Raw genomic sequence first — 20,113 nt, forward strand, 5'->3', positions numbered from 1 at the left:
TGAGCCGTGAGGAGAGCGGGAAGCGATTGGTCGCTCCTTTCACAGAGCCCGCCCCCGAAAGGGTGAACATGGAGCAACGCGCATGCGCGCTGTCCGTGCACTCAGCGCTTCCCCATGGGAACGGTGCCAGAGAGAAACGTTCCGGGGTCCGCGTGTTCCGCCACCCCCCCCACCAGCCGCCCCTCCAACGTTCCCCCCCCCGCCCCACAGCGCACCCCCCCCACACACACAGCGCTGCTTTCTCAGTTTTTATTGCCCCCCCTGTGCCCCCCCCGCCCCCGCTGTCGCGCTTCCCGCAGCCGCTGCAGCACCTCCTGCCGGGAGCCTGCCCTGGGGAGGCGATATGGGGACGGAGGGGGTCACTTGAGGGGCACAACAGACCCGGGCCCCATAGAACCTCCCCCCCCCCTACGGGGCTCCCTAGCCCCCCCCTTCCCCCATTGATCCCTCCCCACCCCCCAAGGCCCCATATCCCCCCCCCCACCCCCATTGAACCCAACAGCACCCATTGAACTAACCCCCCCCCCCAGCACCCATGGACCCACTCAGTTTCCATAGGGCCCAACAGCACCCATTGACCCCCCCAGAACCCATGGACCCCCCCCTCCAGCACCCATGGGCTCCCACAGTCCCCACTAACCTCCCCAGCACCCTTAGGACCTCCCCCACCCTCGTAGGACCCAACTGCACCCATGAGCCCCCCCAGCACCCATTGACCCCCCCAGAACCCATGGACCCCCCCCCCCCCAGCACCCATGGGCTCCCCCAGTCCCCACTAACCTCCCCAGCACCCTTAGGACCTCCCCCAGCCCTCGTAGGACCCAACTGCACCCATGAGCCCCCCCAGCACCCATTGACCCCCCAGCACTCTTAGGACCCCCCCAGCACCCATATTATCCAAAAGCACCCATTGACTCCCCCAGCACCCATGGACCCTCTGAGACCCCATGGGCCCACCCAGCACCCATAGGACCCCCCCCTAGTCCCCATAGGACCCAACAGCACCCATTGACTCTCCCCAGCACCCATGGACCCACCCCGAACCCATAGGACCCAACAGCACCCATAGGACCCCCCCAGTCCCCACTGAACCCCCTCCAGCACCCATGGACCCACCCAGCACCCATAGGACCCAACAGCACCCATAGGACCCCCCCAGCCCCCACTGACCCCCCTCCAGCACCCATGGACCCACCCAGCACCTATAGGACCCCCCAGCACCCACTGAACCCCCCAGCCCCCAATGACTTCCCTCCAGCACCCACGGACCCCCCCCAACACCCATAGGACCCCCCCCACTCCCCATTGACCCCCACCCCCAACCCCCATAGGACCCAACAGCACCCACTGACCCCCTCCCAGCACCCTTTGACCCCCCCACCCCCATTGCCCCCCCCTCACCGTGCCCGGCTCCTCTCATAGACCGCCCTCAGCTCCCGGTCCCTTTCATCCATAAAGGCGCTGTGGGCGCCTGCCACGTACCTGGGGGGGGTGATTTTGGGGGGGGGGGGGAAAGGTGAGACCCCAAAGTAACCCCCCCCCCCCGCAAACTCAACCCTGACCCATTAAATTGGGGTGGGGGGCTCCCATGAGACTGGCTCCATACTGGAAGCAATGAAGGCTGACACCCCCCACCCATAGGTGCCCCCTCCCCCCCATTTCCCCCTCCAACCCCCCCATTGGTGCTCCCCCCCCACCCACATGTGGCCCCCACCCCCCCGAAATCCCCCTCCCAACCCCCCCCCCCCCCCAGCCCCAAAATCCCACAACCCCAGGTCACCCCCGAGCCACAGGCACCCCCACCCCTAATTCCCCCTCCCCCAGGTCTCCCCTCCCCACCCGTGGGTGCCCCCCCACCCTTTAAATCTCACCCCCAGATCCCCCACCCACCCCTAATCCCTCCCCCCAAGCCCCCCCCCAAAATATGTGCCCCCCACCCCTAATATCCGCGCCCCCAAGTCCCCCCTCCCATACGTGCCCCCCACCCTTAATTCCCCCACGAAGTGCCCCCCACCCATAGGACCCCCCCCCCTCAGCCCCCAAATCCCACCACCCTTGAGTGCCCCCCCCCCCCACTATTTAAATCCCACCCCCACGTGCTCCCCCACCCTTAATCCCCCCCCTCAAGTCCTCCCCACCCATAGGACCCCCCCCCCAGCCCCCAAATCCCACCACCACCCCTGGGTGCCCCCCCCCACCATTTAAACCCCACCGCCAGGTGCCCCCCTAACCTTAATCCCATCCCCAAGTGCCCCCCACCCATAGCCCCCCCCCCCCCCAGCCCCAAAATCCCACTACCCCTGAGTGCCCCCCCCATAGGTGCCCCCCACCCTTAATTCCCCCTGCAAGTTCCCCCCCCCCACCCCTGGGTGCCCCCCCACACCCTTTAAATCCCACCCCAAGGTGCCCCCCCCCCCCCCAAATCCTCCCCCACCCATAGGACCCCCACTCAAGCCCCAAATCCCACCACCCCTGGGTGCCCCCCCCTCCCCCCCACCCATGGGTGCCCCCCCCCCCCCCACCTGTAGGCCAGCGCATGCACGGCTGCCCCCCCCGCCGCCAGCAGCAGACACAGCAGCAGCACCCGTCGCCGGTGGGGGGTCCCGGGGGGGGGACCGGGGGGGCGGAATTGGGACCAATAACGGCTGTTGGGGTCCACCCTGAAGGAGGGGGCACCCATGGGAGCTCTGAGACCCCCAAGCCCCCCCCAGCATCCATAGGACCCTCAAACTCTCCCCCCAGCCCCCCCAAGACCCCCCCCCAGCTGCTATAGAACACCAAAACTCCCCCCAGCCCCTAATTAACCCCCCCCCCCCCGTGTACCCCTCCCACGCATAAATGCTCCCCCCCCCAGGATTCCCCCCCACCCATAGGTTCTCCCCTCCCATAGGACCCCCCCCCCCCCCCAGCCCCCAAATCCCATCACCCCTGAGTACCCCCCCATAAGACACCCCCCCCAGTCCCTATAGAACCCCCAAATTTCCCCCGTCCCTAATTTCCCCCCCCCCCCCCAGGTACCCCTCACACCCACAGATGCTCCCCCCCCCCCCCCCAGGATTCCCCCCCACCCATAGGTGCCCCCCACCCTTAATCTCCCCACTTCAGGTTCTCCCCTCCCATGGGCTCCCCCCCCCCAGCCCCCAAATCCCACCACCCCTGACTGCCCCCCCCCATAGGAACCCCCCCAACCTTAATCCCCTCCCCCAAGTCCCCCCCCCATGCGCTCCCCCCCCCCAGCCCCCAAATCCCACCTCCCCTCAGAGCCCCCCCCATAGGAAGCCCCCACCCTTAATCCCCTCCCCCAAATCCCCCCCCCTCCCATGCCCCCCCCCAGCCCCCAAATCCCACCACCCCTGACTGCCCCCCCCCATAAGACTCCCCCCCCCCCCTTAATCCCCTCCCCCAAATCCCCCCCTTCCCACGCCCCCCCCCCAGCCCCCAAATCCCACCGCCCCTGAGTGCCCCCCCCATAGGAACCCCCCCACCCTTAATCCCCTCCCCCAAATCCCCCCCTTCCCATGCCCCCCCCCCAGCCCGCAAATCCCACCACCCCTGAGTGCCCCCCCCATAAGACTCCCCCCCAACCTTAATCCCCTCCCCCAAGTCCCCCCGCCATGCGCTCCCCCCCCCCAGCCCCCAAATCCCACCTCCCCTCAGAGCCCCCCCCATAGGAAGCCCCCACCCTTAATCCCCTCCCCCAAATCCCCCCCCCTCCCGTGGCCCCCCCCCCGGCCCCCAAATCCCACCACCCCTGAGTGCCCCCCCCATAAGACTCCCCCCCCAACCTTAATCCCCTCCCCCAAATCCCCCCCCTCCCATGCCCCCCCCCAGCCCCCAAATCCCACCACCCCTGACTGCCCCCCCCCATAAGACTCCCCCCCCAACCTTAATCCCCTCCCCCAAATCCCCCCCCTCCCATGCCCCCCCCCCCCAGCCCCCAAATCCCACCTCCCCTCAGAGCCCCCCCCCATAGGAAGCCCCCACCCTTAATCCCCTCCCCCAAATCCCCCCCCCTCCCGTGGCCCCCCCCCAGCCCCCAAATCCCACCTCCCCTCAGACCCCCCCCATAGGAACCCCCCCAACCTTAATCCCCTCCCCCAAGTCCCCCCCCCATGGGCTCCCCACCCCCAGCCCCCAAATCCCACCGCCCCTGATTCCCCCCCATAGGAACCCCCCCACCCTTAATCCCCTCCCCCAAGTCCCCCCCATTCCCATGCCCCCCCCCAGCCCCCAAATCCCACCGCCCCTGAGTGCCCCCCCCCGCATAGGAACCCCCCTCCCCCAGCCCCTATAGACCCCCAAAACTCCCCCCACATTTCCTCCCCCCTCCCCCCTTTTACCTCTCTGTAGGGCCGGATCCGGGGGTCCGATGGTGGGTCCCACTATGGGATGAGGTGCTTTGGGTGCCGGGGGGGGGGATCCCAAGTGGGGGGGGGACCCCCGGGTGGGGGGGGGGGGCGCGGCGCTGGCGGTCGTAGGCAATGCGGGTGGAGGGGCGAGCCAGGACCCCATAAGCCTCTGCCAGGACCTGGAAACGGCCGTGGCGGGACGGGTCTGTGGGGTCACCGTCAGGGTGGACCTGGGGGGGGGGGGGGAAGGGTTAAAGGGGGAGCCCAAAAGGAGATCCCAAAAGGAGACCCCAAAAGGAGACCCCAAAAGGGGACCCTGAAAGGGGATCCCAAAAGGAAACCCCGAAAGGAGATCCCAAAAGGGAATCCCAAAAGGAGATCCTGAAAGAAGACCCCAGAAGGAGACCCCAAAAGCGGACCCTGAAAGGGAATCCTAAAAGGAGACCCCAAAAGGGGACCCTGAAAGGGGATCCTAAAAGGAGACCCCAAAAGGAAACCCCGAAAGGAGATCCCAAAAGGGAATCCCAAAAGGAGATCCTGAAAGAAGACCCCAGAAGGAGACCCCAAAAGGGGACCCCAAAAGGGGACCCTGAAAGGAGATCCCAAAAGGAGACCCCAAAAGGGGACCCTGAAAGGGGATCCCAAAAGGAGACCCCAGGAGGAAACCCCAAAATGGGATCTCAAAGGGGAATCCCAAAGGGAGATCCCAAAAGGGGACCCTGAAAGGAGATCCTTAAAGGAGACCCCAAAAGGGGACCCCAAAAGAAGATCCCCAAAAGAAGATCCCCAAAGGAGATCATGACAGGGGATCCTAAAAGGAGACTCAGAAAGGGAACCCCAAAAGGAGACCCCAAAAGGAGACCCTGAAAGGAGATCCCAAAAGGGAACCCCCAAAAGTGGATTTCAAAGGGGGATCCCAAAGGGAGACCCCAAAAGGGGACCCTGAAAGATGATCCCAAAGGGAGACACCAAAATGAGACCCTGAAAGGATATCCCAAAAGGAGATCCCCAAAGGAAACCCCAAATGGAGATCCTAAAAGGAGACCTCGAAAGGGAACCCCAAAAGGACATCCCAAAAGGAGACCCCAAAAGGAGACCCCAAAAGGAGACCCCAAAAAGAGAGCCCAAAAGGGAACCCCAAAAGGAGATCCTGAAAGGGAACCCCAAAAGGAGACCCCAAAAGGAGACCCCAAAAGGAGATCCTGAAAGGAGATCCTGAAAGAGGGTCCTGAAAGGGGATCCCAAAAGGGGATCCCAAAAGCCCCCCCCAGTTGCTCCCAGTTCCCTCCCAGTTCCTCCCATTGCCCCCAGTCCCCCCCAGCCCCTCCCAGTGCCCCCCAGTTGCTCCCAGTCACTCCCAGTCCCTCCCAGTGCCCCCCAGATGCTCACATTGCCCCCCCAGTTGCTCCCAGTCCCTCCCATTGCCCCCCAAGTTGCTCCCAGTGCCCCCCAGTTGTTCCCATTGCCCCCCCAGTCCCTCCCAGTCACTCCCATTGCCCCCCAAGTTGCTCCCAGTCCCTCCCAGTCCCTCCCATTGCCCCCCAGATGCTCAAATCGCCCCCCCAGTTGCTCCCAGTCCCTCCCATTGCCCCCCAGTCACTCCCAGTGCCCCCCAGTTGCTCCCAGTGCCCCCCCAGTCCCTCCCAGTGCCCCCCAGTTGCTCCCATTGCCCCCCCAGTCGCTCCCAGTTGCTCCCATTGCCCCCCAAGTTGCTCCCAGTGCCCCCCAGTTGCTCCCATTGCCCCCCCAGTTGCTCCCAGTCCCTCCCAGTGCCCCCCAGTCACTCCCAGTGCCCCCCAGTTGCTCCCATTGCCCCCCCAGTTGCTTCCAGTCCCTCCCAGTCCCTCCCATTGCCCCCCCAGTCCCTCCCAGTCCCTCCCAGTCCCTCCCATTGCCCCCCCAGTCACTCCCAGTTCCCTCCCATTGCCCCCAAGTTGCCCCCCAGTTGTTCCCAGTGCCCCCCAGTCCATCCCATTGCCCCCCAGATGCTCACATTGCCTCCCCAGTTGCTCCCAGTCCCTCCCATTGCCCCCCAGTTGCTCCCATTGCCCCCCCAGTTGTTCCCAGTGCCCCCAGTCCCTCCCATTGCCCCGCAGATGCTCACATTGCCCACCCAGTTGCTCCCAGTTGCTCCCAGTGCCCCCCCCAAGTTGCCCCCAGTTGCTCCCAGTCCCTCCCATTGCCCCCCAGTTGCTCCCATCGCCCCCCGAGTTGCTCTCAGTCCCTCCCATTGCCCCCCCCAGTTGCTCCCATTGCCCCCCAGTCACTCCCAGTTCCCTCCCATTGCCCCCAAGTTGCCCCCCAGTTGTTCCCAGTGCCCCCAGTCCCTCCCATTGCCCCCCAGATGCTCACATTGCCCCCCCAGTTGCTCCCAGTCCCTCCCAGTGCCCCCCCAGTTGCTCCCAGTCCCTCCCAGTGCCTCCCCAGTCACTCCCAGTTCCCCCCCATTGCCCCCCCAGTGCCCCCCAGTTGTTCCCAGTGCCCCCCAGTCCCTCCCATTGCCCCCCAATGCTCATATTGCCCCCCCAGTTGCTCCCAGTCCCTCCCATTGCCCCCCAGTTGATCCCAGTCCATCCCATTGCCCCCCCAGTTACTCCCAGACACTCCCAGTCCCTCCCAGTCCCTCCCATTACCCCCCCAGTTACTCCCAGACACTCGCAGTCACTCCCAGTCCCTCCCAGTGCCCCCCCAGTTGCTCCCAGTCACTCTCAGTCCCTCCCATTGCCCCCCGAGTTGCTCCCAGTCCCTCCCATTGCCCCCCCAGTCGCTCCCAGTCCCTCCCAGTGCCCCCCCAGTCACTCCCAGTTCCCTCCCATTGCCCCCAAGTTGCCCCCCAGTTGTTCCCAGTGCCCCCAGTCCCTCCCATTGCCCCCCAGATGCTCACATTGCCCCCCCAGTTGCTCCCAGTCCCTCCCAGTGCCCCCCCAGTTGCTCCCAGTCCCTCCCAGTGCCTCCCCAGTCACTCCCAGTTCCCTCCCATTGCCCCCCCAGTGCCCCCCAGTTGTTCCCAGTGCCCCCCAGTCCCTCCCATTGCCCCCCAATGCTCATATTGCCCCCCCAGTTGCTCCCAGTCCCTCCCATTGCCCCCCAGTTGCTCCCAGTCCCTCCCATTGCCCCCCCAGTTGCTCCCAGTCCCTCCCAGTGCCCCCCCACCTCCTTGCAGCGCTGCAGGAACGCCGCACGGATCTGTTGGGGGGTGGCGTCGGGGGGGACCCCCAAAACCTGGTAGTGATCCTGGGGGGGCCTGGGAGGAAGGAGGGGGGGGGGGGGGATGTCACGTGACGAGGGCACCCCGCAGGGTCACGTGACCGAGGTTGCCCCACCATGGGGGTCATGTGACAGCGGCTCACCTCGTGCAGAAGCGCCGCAGCGCCGCGGTCATGGCGAGGCCTGAGTGCTACCTCCTCATTAGGGGCTAATTAGTGCTTAATTGAGGCTCCTCTGAGCTTAATCAACCTTCAATTAACTCTAAATTAGGATCCATTTGGCGTTTTGTTAGCGTTTGATGAGGGTCCAGGTGGCAGTTTAGTGACAGCTCCAAAGGAATTCGTGGAAACTTGGAGCTTAGAAACGGCAAACCGCTAATTACAGTTGGTAATTAATATTGAATAACTCTTGAATATAGACATATTCTAACTAATATTTCTGTGAACTCATTACTCCAGCGATAAAACCACAGATCACCCATAAGCAACACAAATATCTAGTAGTAAAAGCGAGCAAAAAAATTAATCAGTAGTAATTGCAAGAAATTAATCGTTGTGTCTTATTAAGTAGAAAGGGGGGCTTTTGACCCCGCCCACTGCCTCATAGCCCCGCCCACATTCCATCAGACCCCGCCCACCACCCGTCGACCACGCCCCTTCCGGTATCAACAGCCTATTTATTCCCCGCCCCTTCCGGATGTAGTTATCTTTTAGCCCCGCCCCTTCCGGTTCACACAGCCATTTATGCCCCGTCCCCACTGTGCATGGCCACGCCCACTTCCTGTTAGACCCGCCCCTTCGGGCTGTCACTCGCCCTTCCGCCCCGCCGCTATGGCCGCGCCCCGCTCCGCGCTAATGAGATGCTAACGAGAAACTAACGAGACGCTAATGAGATGCTAATAAGCCATAACGAGGTTCCCACCGCGGTCGTTACCATGGGAACGCCGCCCGGGCCCTGCTGGTCTCACTCCGCCGCCGGAAGCGGAGGGCACCGGAAACGGAAAACAGCTGTAGAACCACTTCCCGTCACGTGAAACGTCCCAGCGCCACCCTGCCCCCTTTGCTGATTGGTGCGCGGCGGTCACGTGGTTTCGCGCCTGCGCATTGCGAGCCCGAGCGGGAACTGTGCGAAGGTTCGGGGGGGGGGGGGGGAAGTTTATGGGGACCTTATAGGGGCTATAGGGGCACGGTGCGGACCCTATAGGGGGATTTGGGGAGGGGTCTTAGGAGGGGTTCTGTGGGGGTCGTATGGATTCTATAGCGGCACCATTGCGGGTTTATGGGGCCTTTATAGGGGCTATAGGGACACTGTGCGGACCCTATAGGGGGATTTGGGGGAGGGTTTTAGGGGTAGGGGGTTCAGTGGGGGCTGTATGATTCCTATAGGGCTCCATGGGGGGGTTGTGGGGGGGTCTTCTGTGCCTATTTGATCTGTGGGGGTGGTTAAGGGGGGGCCTATAGGAACCCCATGGGGGCTGTGGGGTGCTCTGTGGCTGTAATGGGGCCGGGGGGGGGGGGCGGCTATGGGGGCTGTGGGGCTCTATGGGGTGTCTTATGGGGGCTGTGGAAGGACGGCTGTTGGCCCTATAAGGACTCTATGGGGCCAGCTGGGGGCTTGGGGGGGCTGCGGGAGGGCGACTGGGTGCCCTATAGGAGTTCTAGGGGGCTCTATGGGGCTTCTGTGGGGCTGGGGGGGCTTGGGGGGGTCTTATGGGGGTCTTGTGAAGGCTGTGGGAGGGCAGCTGGGGGCCCTGTAGGGGCTTTATGGGGGTTCTGTGGGGCCAGCTGGGGCCTGGGGGGCTTGGAGGGGTTTTATGGGGTCTTATGAGGGCTCTGGGAGGGCAGCTGGGGGCCCTATAGGGGTTCTATGGGGCCAACTGGAGGTTGGGAGGGGTCTTCTGGGGGCTGTGGGTGGGTGGCTGGGGGTCCAATAGGGGCTCCATGGGGCTGGCTGGGGGTTTGGGGGGACGACTGGGGGCCCTATAGGGGTTCTGTGGGGCTGTATGGGGTCTTATGGGGGCTGTGGGTGGGTGGCTGGGAGCACTATAGGGGTTCTATGGGGCTGGGGGCAACTTGGGGGGGGGGGTTATGGGGGCTGTAGGAGGGCACCCTGGGGCCCTATAGGGGCTCTATGGGGCGGGGAGGACTTGGGGGGGTCTTACGGGGGCTGTAGGAGGGCAACCAGGGGCCCTATAGGGGTTCTGTGGGGCTGGGGGGACTTGGGGGGGTTTTTTGTGGGGGCCTTATAGGGATTGTGGGGAGATCTATGGGGTCTTATGGGGGCTGTGGGTGGGTGATTGAGGGCCCTATAGGGGCTCTATGGGGCTGAGGGGGACTTGGGTGGGGTTTATGGGGGCTGTAGGAGGATAACTGGGGGCCCTATAGGGGTTCTGGGGGACTTAGGGGGGAATTATGGGGGCTGTGGGTGGGCGGCTTGGGGCCCTATAGGGGCTCTATGGGGCCGGCTGGGGGTTTGGGGGGGCAACTGGGGGCCCTGTAGGAGCTGTGTGGGGCTGGGGGGACTTGGAGGGAGGTTGTGGGGGCCCTATAGGGGTTGTGGGGGGCTGTATGGGGTCTTATGGGGGCTGTGGGTGGGTGGCTAGGAGCACTATAGGGGTTCTATGGGGCTGAGGTGGACTTGGGGGGGGTTTATGGGGGCTGTAGGAGGGCAACTGGGGGCCCTATAGGGGTTCTGTGGGGCTGGGGGGACTTGGGGGGGTCTCGTGGGGGCTGTGGGTGGGTGGCTTGGGGCCCTATAGGGGCTCTATGGGGCCGGCTGGGGATTTTGGGGGGTGACTGAGGGCCCTATAGGGGCTCTATGGGGCCGGCTGGTGGGACTCGGAGTGGTTTTATGGGGGCTGGGGGGCTGTATTGGGTCTTATGGGGGTTGTGGGTGGGTGCCCAAAATCCTGATTTTTCACCCCAAGATGCAGCGCTGGGCTCTGCTCTCTCTTTGTGCGTTCTGCCATCCCCAATTTGCCCAAAAGTGCTGTTTTTCACCCCAAGATGTGGCGCTGAGCCCTGCTCTCTCTCTCTCTCTGTATTCTCCCATCCCCAATTTGCCCAAAATCCCCATTTTTCACCCCAAGATGCAGCGCTGGGCTCTGCTCTCTCTTTGTGTGCGTTCTGCCATCCCCAATTTGCCCAAAAGTGCTGTTTTTCACCCCAAGATGTGGCACTGGGCGCTGCTCTCTCTCTCTCTCTCTGTATTCTCCCATCCCCAATTTGCCCAAAATCCTGATTTTTCACCCCAAGATGCAGCACTGGGCGCTGCTCTCTCTCTCTCAGTGTTCTCCCATCCCCAATTTGCCCAAAATCCTAATTTTTCACCCCAAGATGCAGCGCTGGGCACTCCTCTCTCTTTGTGTGTGTTCTCCCATCCCCAGTTTGCCCAAAAGTGCTGTTTTTCACCCCAAGATGTGGCGCTGGGCGCTGCTGGCCCTGGCTTTGGCTGCTGACCCCCTCCCAGACTGGCGCCGTCGGGTGCAGATCGGGGTTCGGCGCCGCCCGGAGGAGTGCGGGGTGCGGTCCAGGAGGGGGGACCTCCTGCATATGCATTACACGGTACTGGGACGGACTGGGAGGGACTGGGATGGGATTGGCAGCAACTGAGATGGGAATGGGAGGGACTGGGATGGGATTGGGGGGCACTGGGAGGGACTGGGATGGGATTGGGGGTCACTGGGAGGGACTGGAATGGGATTGGGGGGCACTGGGAGGGACTGGGATGGGATTGGGGGGCACTGGGAGGGACTGGGATGGGATTGGCAGCAACTGGGATGGGAATGGGAGGGACTGGGATGGGATTGGGGGGAACTGGGAGGGACTGGGATGGGATTGGGGGTCACTGGGAGGGACTGGAATGGGATTGGGGGGCACTGGGAGGGACTGGGATGGGATTGGGGGGCACTGGGAGGGACTGGGATGGGATTGGCAGCAACTGGGATGGGAATGGGAGGGACTGGGATGGGATTGGGGGGAACTGGGAGGGACTGGGATGGGATTGGCAGCAACTGGGATGGGAATGGGAGGGACTGGGATGGGATTGGGGGGAACTGGGAGGGACTGGAATGGGATTGGGGGGCACTGGGAGGGACTGGGATGGGATTGGCAGCAACTGGGAGGGACTGGGATGGGATATGAGGGCACTGGGATGGGAATGGGAGGGACTGGGATGGGATTGGGGGGGACTGGGAGCAACTGGGAGTGAATGGGAGAGACTGGGATGGGATTGGGGGGCACTGGGAGGCACTGGGATGGGATACGGGGGGCACTGGGAGGGACTGGGATGGGATATGAAGGCACTGGGATGGGAATGGGAGGGACTGGGATGGGATTGGGGGGCACTGGGAGGGACTGGGATGGGATTGGGGGTCACTGGGAGGGACTGGAATGGGATTGGGGGGCACTGGGAGGGACTGGGATGGGATTGGCAGCAACTGGGATGGGAATGGGAGGGACTGGGATGGGATTGGGGGGCACTGGGAGGGACTGGGATGGGATTGGGGGGCACTGGGAGGGACTGGGATGGGATTGGCAGCAACTGGGATGGGAATGGGAGGGACTGGGATGGGATTGGGGGTCACTGGGAGGGACTGGAATGGGATTGGGGGGCACTGGGAGGGACTGGGATGGGATTGGCAGCAACTGGGATGGGAATGGGAGGGACTGGGATGGGATTGGGGGGCACTGTGAGGGACTGGGAGAGACTGGGATGGGATTGGGGGGCACTGGGATGGGATTGGGGGGCACTGGGAGGGACTGGGAGCAACTGTGAGGGAATGGGAGAGACTGGGATGGGATACGGGGGCACTGGGAGGGACTGGGATGGGATACGGGGGCATTGGGAGGGACTGGGATGGGAATGGAGGGCACTGGGAGGGACTGGGATGGGAATGGGAGGCGCTGGGAGAGACTGTGGTGGGATTGGGGGGCACTGGGAGGGACTGGGAGCAACTGGGAGGGACTGGGAGAGATTGGGATGGGATTGGTGGGCACTGGGATGGGATACAGGGGCACTGGGAGGGACTGGGATGGGAATGGGAGGGAATGGGATAGGGATGGGGGGCACTGGGAGGGAGTAGGAGCAACTGGGAGGGACTGGGATGGGAACAGAGGGCACTGGGAAGGACTGGGATGGGAATGGGGGCCACTGGGAGCAACTGGGAACAACTGGGAGGGACTGGGATGGGAATGGGGGGCACTGGGAGGGACTGGGATGGGAATGGGGGCCACTGGGAGCAACTGGGAGGGACTGGGATGGGATTTGGGAAGGACTGGGATGGGACTGGGAGGGACTGGAATGGGAACAGGGAACACTGGGAGGGACTGGGATGGGACTGGGGGGGACTGGGATGAACTGAGATGGGGATGGGGGGCACTGGGGTGGACTGGGATCATACTGGGAGACACTGGGATGGGACTGGGATATACTGGGATGGGAATGGGGGCACTGGGAGGGACTGGGAACAACCGGGAGGCGCTGGGATGGGAACGGAGGGGACTGGGGGGGTCACTGGGGTAATAGCGGTCTGTACTGGTTTATACTGGTCTGTAGTGGTTTATACTGGTCTGTACTGGTTTATACTGGTCTGTACTGGTGCAGGGGCGGCTGGAGGACGGCTCGCAGTTCGACAGCAGTGTGGGCAGGGGGCAGCCCTTCGTGTTCTCACTGGGGACCGGGCAGGTCATCAAGGGCTGGGACCAGGGGCTGCTGGGGTACGGTAACGGGGGGGGGGCTTAAATTGGGGGGGGGGGGGGCACAAAATAGTGGGGGGGGGCACAAAATAGTGGGGAGGGGTCCTTAAAATGGGGGGTGGTTGTAAATGGGGGGGTGCATGAAGGGCTGGGAGCAGGGGCTGCTGGGGTACGGTAACGGGGGGGGGCTTAAATTGGGGGGGGGGGCACAAAATAGTGGGGGGGGCACAAAATAGTGGGGAGGGGTCCTTAAAATGGGGGGTGGTTGTAAATGGGGGGATGCATGAAGGGCTGGGAGCAGGGGCTGCTGGGGTACGGTAATGGGGGGGGGGGGTCTTAAAATGGGGGGGGGGACAAAATAGTGGGGCGCATCATCAAAATGGGGGGGGTTTAGAAATGGGGGGGTAATCAAGAGCTGGGAGCAGGGGCTGCTGGGGTATGGTAATGGGGGGGGGGTCCTTAAAATGGGGGGGGCCTTAAAATGGGGGGGGTCCTTAACATGGGGGGGGGGCCTTCAAACGGGGGGGGGGGGCACAAAATAGTGGGGGGCATCATCAAAATGGGGGGGGGTTTAGAAATGGGGGGGTAATCAAGAGCTGGGAGCAGGGGCTGCTGGGGTATGGTAATGGGGGGCTTTAAAATGGGGGGGGGGTCCTTAACATGGGGGGGGGGCCTTCAAACGGGGGGGGGGCACAAAATAGTGGGGGGCATCATCAAAATTGGGGGGGGGTGCATGAAATGGGGGGGTATCAAGGATTGGGAGCAGGGGCTGCTGGGGTATGGTAATGGGGGGGGGGAGCTTTAAAATGGGGGGGGTGGTCCTTAAAATGGGGGGGGGCACAAAATAATGGGGGGGGTGGTTCTTAAAATGGGGGGGGGCACAAAATAATGGGGGGGGTGTTATTAAAATGGGGGAGTTGTAAATGGGGGGTGCATCAAGGGCCAGGGGGTACAGTAATGGGGGGGGGTCCTTAAAATGGGGGGTGGGGCACACGATAATTGAGGGGGGGCTGCTGGGGTACATGGGGGGGGGACCCCAAAATTTGGGGGGGGGGGCATAAATGGGAGAGGGAAAACCCTGAAGTGGGAGGGGTTCCAAAGTGGGGGGGGGGGGGGGGGGGGCCGAAAGTGGAGGAAAAAAATTGATGGGGGGGGGGACCCCAAAATGAGGAGGGGGTCTTAAAAAGTAATGAGGGAACCCCCCCCCCCCCCAAAAAATTGAGACCCTCTGAATTGCCCCCCCCCCCCTTCCCCATCAATGGGAGACCCTAAATAAGGACCCCCCCCAACTCAGTGGGTGACCCCTAAATTGGGGACCCCCCCCTTAAATCCCTGCCCCCCCCCCCCCCCCCCAGGATGTGCGAAGGGGAGAAGAGGAAGTTGGTGATCCCACCGGAACTGGGTGAGATGGGGGGGGGGAACCCCAAAATTGGGGGGGGGGGGACACAACAAAATTGGGAGAGACCCTAAAATGAGGGGGGGGGGGAGGAGTGAGGGCTGGGGGGATCCATGGGGGCCTCAAAATGGGGGGGGACCCCAAAATTAGAAGAGTGAGTGACTCTAAAATTTGTGGGGGGGGGGGGGCTGGGGGGGTCCCAAAATGGAGCGGACCCCAAAATGGGGGGGAGAGCCTAAAATTGTATTAGGGGGGGGGGGGGGCCTGTATGGGGACCCCAAAATGGGGGAAATTGGAGGCCCTAAATTTGGGGGGGGCCATATGGGGACCCCAAAATGGGGGGGACCCTAAAAAGACTCTAAATTTTGGGGGGGGGTCTTTGGGGTCCCCTAAAATTGGGGGGGTGGGGGGAGGGATCCCAAAATGGGAGAGGGGAGGAGAAATTGGAGACCCTAAAATTGGGGGGGCTTTGGGGACCCCAAAAATGGGGTGGGGGGAAGGGAGACCCTAAAATGGGGGGATCCTAAAATGGGGGGGGGAAATTGGAGACCCTAAAATTGGGGGGGGGGGCTTTGGGGACCCCAAAATTGGGGAGGGTGGGGAAGAGAGATCCTAAAATGGCGGGATCCTATAATGGGGGGGGGGGAATTGGAGACCCTAAAATTGGGGGGGGGGGGGGGGGCTTTTGGATCCCCTAAAATGGGGGGGTGGGGAAGGGAGACCCTAAAATGGGGGGATCCTAAAATGGGGGGGGCGAATTGGAGACCCTAAAATTGGGGGGGTCCTATGGGGACCCTGAAATTTGGGGGGGGTCTTTGGGGTCCCCAAAATGGGGAGGAGGAAAGGAGACCCTAAAATGGGGGGGACCCTAAAATTTGGGGGAGGGGGAAGGAGACCCTAAAGTGGGGGGGGTCTTATGGGAACCCCAAAAATGGGAGAGGACCCTAAAATTTGGGGGGGGCATTGGGGTTCCCAAAATGGGGGGGGGAAGGAGACCCTAAAACGGGGGGGACCCCAAAATGGGGGGGGGGATAGGGGACCCTAAAACAGGGGGGGCCCTAAAGAGACCCTAACATTCGGGGGGGGGGGCTTTGGGGACCCCAAAAGTGGGGAGGGGAAGGGAGACCCTAAAATGGGGGGGGAATTGGGGACCCTAAAATTGGGGGGGCGCCATATTGGGTCCCCAAAATGGAGGGATTCCTAAAAGGACCCTAAAATTTGGGGGAGGGGGGGACTTTGGGGACCCCAAAATTGGGGGGGGGGCCCTTTGGGGTCCCCAAAAATGGGGGGGTGGGGAAGAGAGACCCTAAAATGGGATCCTAAAATGGGGGAGGGGGAATTGGAGATCCTAAAATTGGGGGGGGCTATGGGGACCCCAAAATGGGGGGGGACCCTAAAAAGACTCTAAAATTCGGGGGGGGGGCTTTGGGGACCCCTAAAATGGGGGGGGGTGGGGGGGGGATCCCAAAATGGGGGGGGGAATTGGAGACCCTAAAATTGGGGGCGGGGGCATAGGGGTCCCCAAAAATGGGGGGTGGGGGGGCGAAGAGAGACCCTAAAATGGGGGGATCCTAAAATGGGGGGGGGCGGAATTGGAGACCCTAAAATTGGGGGGGGGGGCTTTGGGGACCTCAAAAATGGGGGGGGTGGGGAAGAGAGACCCTAAAATGGGGGGATCCTAAAATGGGGGGGGCAAATTGGAGACCCTAAAATTGGGGGGGTCCTATGGGGACCCTGAAATTTGGGGGGGGTCTTTGGGGTCCCCAAAATGGGGGGGGGAAGGGAGACCCTAAAACATGGGGGGCCCTAAAGAGACCCTAAAATTTGGGGGGGGGCTTTGGGGTCCCCAAAATGGGGGAGGGAAGGAGACCCTAAAATGGGGGGGGGTCCTATGGGAACCCCAAAAATGGGAGAGGACCCTAAAATTTGGGGGGGGGGGGCTTTGGGGTCCTCAAAATGGTGGGGGGGGAAGGAGACCCTAAAACGGGGGGGGGGATAGGAGACCCTAAAATTGGGGGGGTCCTATGGGGACCCTAAAATTTGGGGGGGGTTCTTTGGGGTCCCCAAAATGGGGGTGGGAAGGAGACCCTAAAACGGGGGGGACCCCAAAATGGGGGGGGGGATAGGAGACCCTAAAACATGGGGGGCCCTAAAGAGACCCTAAAATTCGGGGGGGGGGCTTTGGGGACCCCAAAAGTGGGGAGGGGAAGGGAGACCCTAAAATGGGGGGGGGAATTGGGGACCCTAAAATTGGGGGGGCGCCATATGGGGTCCCCAAAATGGAGGGATTCCTAAAAGGACCCTAAAATTTGGGGGAGGGGGGGACTTTGGGGACCCCAAAATTGGGGGGGGGGCCCTTTGGGGTCCCCAAAAATGGGGGGGTGGGGAAGAGAGACCCTAAAATGGGGGGATCCTAAAATGGGGGAGGGGGAATTGGAGATCCTAAAATTGGGGGAGGGAATATGGGGACCCCAAAATGGGGGGGGACCCTAAAAAGACTCTAAAATTCGGGGGGGGGGCTTTGGGGACCCCTAAAATGGGGGGGGGTGGGGGGGGGATCCCAAAATGGGGGGATCCTAAAATGGGGGGGGGAATTGGAGACCCTAAAATTGGGGGAGGGGCATAGGGGTCCCCAAAAATGGGGGGTGGGGGGGCGAAGAGAGACCCTAAAATGGGGGGATCCTAAAATGGGGGGGGGGGGGGAATTGGAGACCCTAAAATTGGGGGGGGCTATGGGGACCCCAAAATGGGGAGGAGGAAAGGAGACCCTAAAATGGGGGGGACCCTAAAATTTGGGGGAGGGGGAAGGAGACCCTAAAGTGGGGGGGCTCTTATGGGAACCCCAAAAATGGGAGAGGTCCCTAAAATTTGGGGGGGGGCTTTGGGGTCCTCAAAATGGGGGGGGGGAAGGAGACCCTAAAATAGGGGGGGACCCTAAAATTTGGGGGGGGCATTGGGGTCCCCAAAATGGGGTGGAGTGGGAGACCCTAAAATTGGGAGGGGGTCCTATGGGGACCCTGAAATTTGAGGGGGGTCTTTGGGGTCCCCAAAATGGGGTGGAGTGGGAGACCCTAAAATTGGGGGGGTCCTATGGGGACCCTGAAATTTGAGGGGGGTCTTTGGGGTCTCCAAAATGGGGGGGGACCCCAAAATGGGGGGGGGAAGGGAGACCCTAAAACAGGGGGGGCCCTAAAGAGACCCTAAAATTTGGGGGGGGGGTCTTTGGGGTCCCCAAAATGGGCGCCCAATTTGGACCCCCCCCCCCCCCCCAATATGGGATTTTTGTCTGTAGGGTACGGAGAGCGAGGGGCGCCACCAAAAATCCCCGGTATGGTTTGGGGGGGGGGGGCAGGATTTTTGGGGTGAAAAATGGGGATTTTGGGGCTGGGGGTTTGGGGGGAAAATGGGGGATTTGGGGGCTGGGATTTTGGGGTGAAAAATGGGGATTTTGGGGCTCTTTTTTAGGGTGAAAAATGGGGATTTGGGGGCTGGAATTTTGGGGTGAAAATGGGGATTTTGGGGCTGGGGGTTTGGGGGGAAAAATGGTGATTTTGGGGCTCTTTTTTAGGGTGAAAAATGGGGATTTTGGGGCTGGAATTTTGGGGGGAAAAATGGGGATTTTGGGTCTGTGGGCTTGGGGTGAAAATGGGGCATTTGGGGGCTGGGATTTTGGGGTGAAAAATGGGGATTTGGGGGCTCTTTTTTAGGGTGAAAAACGGGGATTTTGGGTCTGTGGGTTTGGGGTGAAAATGGGGGATTTGGGGGCTGGGATTTTGGGGTGAAAAATGGGGATTCTGGGGCTGGAATTTTGTGGTGAAAAATGGGGATTTTGGGGCTCTTTTTTGGGGGTGAAAAATGGGGATTGGGGGTGAGAAATGGGGATTTTTGGGTCCCATTTTGGGGTGAAAAATGGGGATTTTGGGGGCTGTAGTTTTGGGGTGAGAAATGGGGATTTCAGATTAGGATTTTGGAGTGAAAAATGGGGATTTTGGGGTCTCATTTTGGGGTGAAAAACAGGGATTTGGGGGCTCTTTTTGGGGGTGAGAAATAGGGATTTTGGGGTCTCATTTTGGGGTGAAAAATGGGGATTTTGGGGTCTCATTTTGGGGCGGAAAACAGGGAATTGGGGGCTCTTTTTTGGGGTGAAAAATGGGGATTTTGGGGGTGAGAAATGGGGATTTTTGGGTCTCATTTTGGGGTGAAAAACAGGGATTTGGGGGCTGTAGTTTTGGGGTGAGAAATGGGGATTTTGGGGGTGAGAAATGAGGACTTTTGGGTCCCATTTTGGGGTGAAAAACGGGGATTTTGGAGTCTCATTTTGGGGTGAAAATCAGGGAATTGGGGGCTCTTTTTTGGGGTGAGAAATGGGGATTTTTGGGTCTCACTTTGGGGTGAAAAACAGGGATTTGGGGGCTGTAGTTTTGGGGTGAGAAGTGGGGATTTCAGATTGGGATTTTGGGGTGAAAAATGGGGATTTTGGGGTCTCATTTTGGGGTGAAAAACAGGGAATCGGGGGCTCTTTTTTGGGGTAAAAAATGGGGATTTTGGGGGTGAGAAATGGGGATTTTGGGGTCTCATTTTGGGGTGAAAAACAGGGATTTGGGGGCTGTAGTTTTGGGGTGAGAAATGGGGATTTCCGAGTGGGATTTTGGGGTGAAAAATGAAGATTTTGGGTCTGTTTGCAGGGGGGGCGGTGCTGATTTTTGAGGTGGAGCTGCTGAAAATCGAACGGCGCCCGGAGCTGTGAGGGGGGGGGGGGCGGGGGGGGGGCACAATTTGGGGCAATAAAAGGGGAAATTGGAATCGGTTTATGGGTTTTTTTTTGGGGGGGGGCAAAATTTGGGGTAAGAAAGGGGTAAATTGGAATCGGTTTATGGGGGGTTTTTTTTGGGGGGGGGGAATTTGGGGGGGGTCACATTTGGGGGGGGCAAAATTTGGGGTAATAAAGGGGTAAATTGAAATCGGTTTATGGGGTTTTTTTTGGGGGGGGGGAATTTGGGGGGGGGGGGGTCACATCTGGGGGGGGGTTGGGAGGGGTCCTGATGGGGGGGGGGGGAGGGCAAAATTTGGGGTAAGAAAGGGGTAAATTGGAATCGGTTTATGGGTTTTTTTTTTGGGGGGGAGGGGACGACATTTGGGGGGGGTCACAAATTGGGGGGGGGGATTTTTTTATTGGGGGGGTCACTTTGGGGAGGGGTTGGGGAGGGAATTCCGAATGGGGTGGGGGGGGGGGGTACATTTTAGGGTAATAAAGGGGAGGGGGGGGGCACGTTTGGGGGGGGTCACATGGGGGGGGCACATTTTGGGGCAATAAAAGGGTAAATTAGAATTGGTTTATGAGGTTTTTTTTTTGGGGGGGGGGGGTGATTTGGGGAGGGGGTCACATTTAGGGGGCATTTTTCATGCTGGGGGGATTTGAAAGAATAATTTTGGGGGGGGGGTGGACGGACATGGGGGGGGAATTG

General features: G+C 61.3%; 2 protein-coding genes across 3 annotated transcripts; one reads left to right on the plus strand and one right to left on the minus strand.

The window, feature by feature from the left end:
• Positions 1-241: 241 nt before the first annotated feature.
• On the minus strand, positions 242-8,598 carry LOC116241112 (dnaJ homolog subfamily C member 4-like). 2 transcript variants are annotated; one of them, XM_090129768.1, is made up of 7 exons: positions 8,490-8,598; positions 7,700-7,912; positions 7,503-7,593; positions 4,341-4,579; positions 2,523-2,660; positions 1,402-1,482; positions 242-330 (listed from the first exon to the last, which is right to left on the minus strand). In XM_090129768.1, the coding sequence occupies exons 2-7, from the start codon at positions 7,729-7,731 to the stop codon at positions 243-245; spliced, it is 669 nt and encodes a 222-aa protein (XP_089985894.1). In that variant the 5' UTR covers positions 7,732-7,912; positions 8,490-8,598; the 3' UTR covers position 242. The 2 variants fall into 2 exon arrangements, with proteins under 2 accessions (XP_089985894.1, XP_089985895.1); XM_090129769.1 differs by having other exon boundaries at positions 7,700-7,930; positions 8,490-8,568.
• FKBP2 (FKBP prolyl isomerase 2) lies at positions 8,548-19,432 on the plus strand. Its single transcript, XM_090129770.1, has 6 exons — positions 8,548-8,688; positions 10,973-11,119; positions 13,161-13,273; positions 14,608-14,654; positions 17,941-17,976; positions 19,334-19,432. The coding sequence occupies exons 2-6, from the start codon at positions 10,973-10,975 to the stop codon at positions 19,393-19,395; spliced, it is 405 nt and encodes a 134-aa protein (XP_089985896.1). The 5' UTR covers positions 8,548-8,688; the 3' UTR covers positions 19,396-19,432.
• Positions 19,433-20,113: the final 681 nt, after the last annotated feature.

This window comes from Phasianus colchicus, chromosome 37, assembly GCF_987193195.1.
Source record: "Phasianus colchicus chromosome 37, bPhaCol1.hap1.1, whole genome shotgun sequence".
In the NCBI taxonomy this organism is placed as follows: domain Eukaryota; kingdom Metazoa; phylum Chordata; class Aves; order Galliformes; family Phasianidae; genus Phasianus; species Phasianus colchicus.

Bases quoted from the DNA above. Each gene is read 5' to 3' on its own strand.
- LOC116241112 (XM_090129768.1), bottom strand. From the start codon at position 7,731: ATGACCGCGGCGCTGCGGCGCTTCTGCACGAG. The intron at 7,594-7,699 runs GTGAGCCGCTGT...CCTTCCTCCCAG, and splicing joins CTGCGGCGCTTCTGCACGAG to GCCCCCCCAGGATCACTACC. The intron at 331-1,401 runs GTGAGGGGGGGG...TCGCCTCCCCAG, and splicing joins TATGAGAGGAGCCGGGCACG to GGCAGGCTCCCGGCAGGAGG.
- FKBP2 (XM_090129770.1), top strand. From the start codon at position 10,973: ATGTGGCGCTGGGCGCTGCTGGCCCTGGCTTTGGCTGCTGACCCCCTC. The intron at 11,120-13,160 runs GTACTGGGACGG...GTACTGGTGCAG, and splicing joins TCCTGCATATGCATTACACG to GGGCGGCTGGAGGACGGCTC. The intron at 17,977-19,333 runs GTATGGTTTGGG...GTCTGTTTGCAG, and splicing joins GGCGCCACCAAAAATCCCCG to GGGGGGCGGTGCTGATTTTT.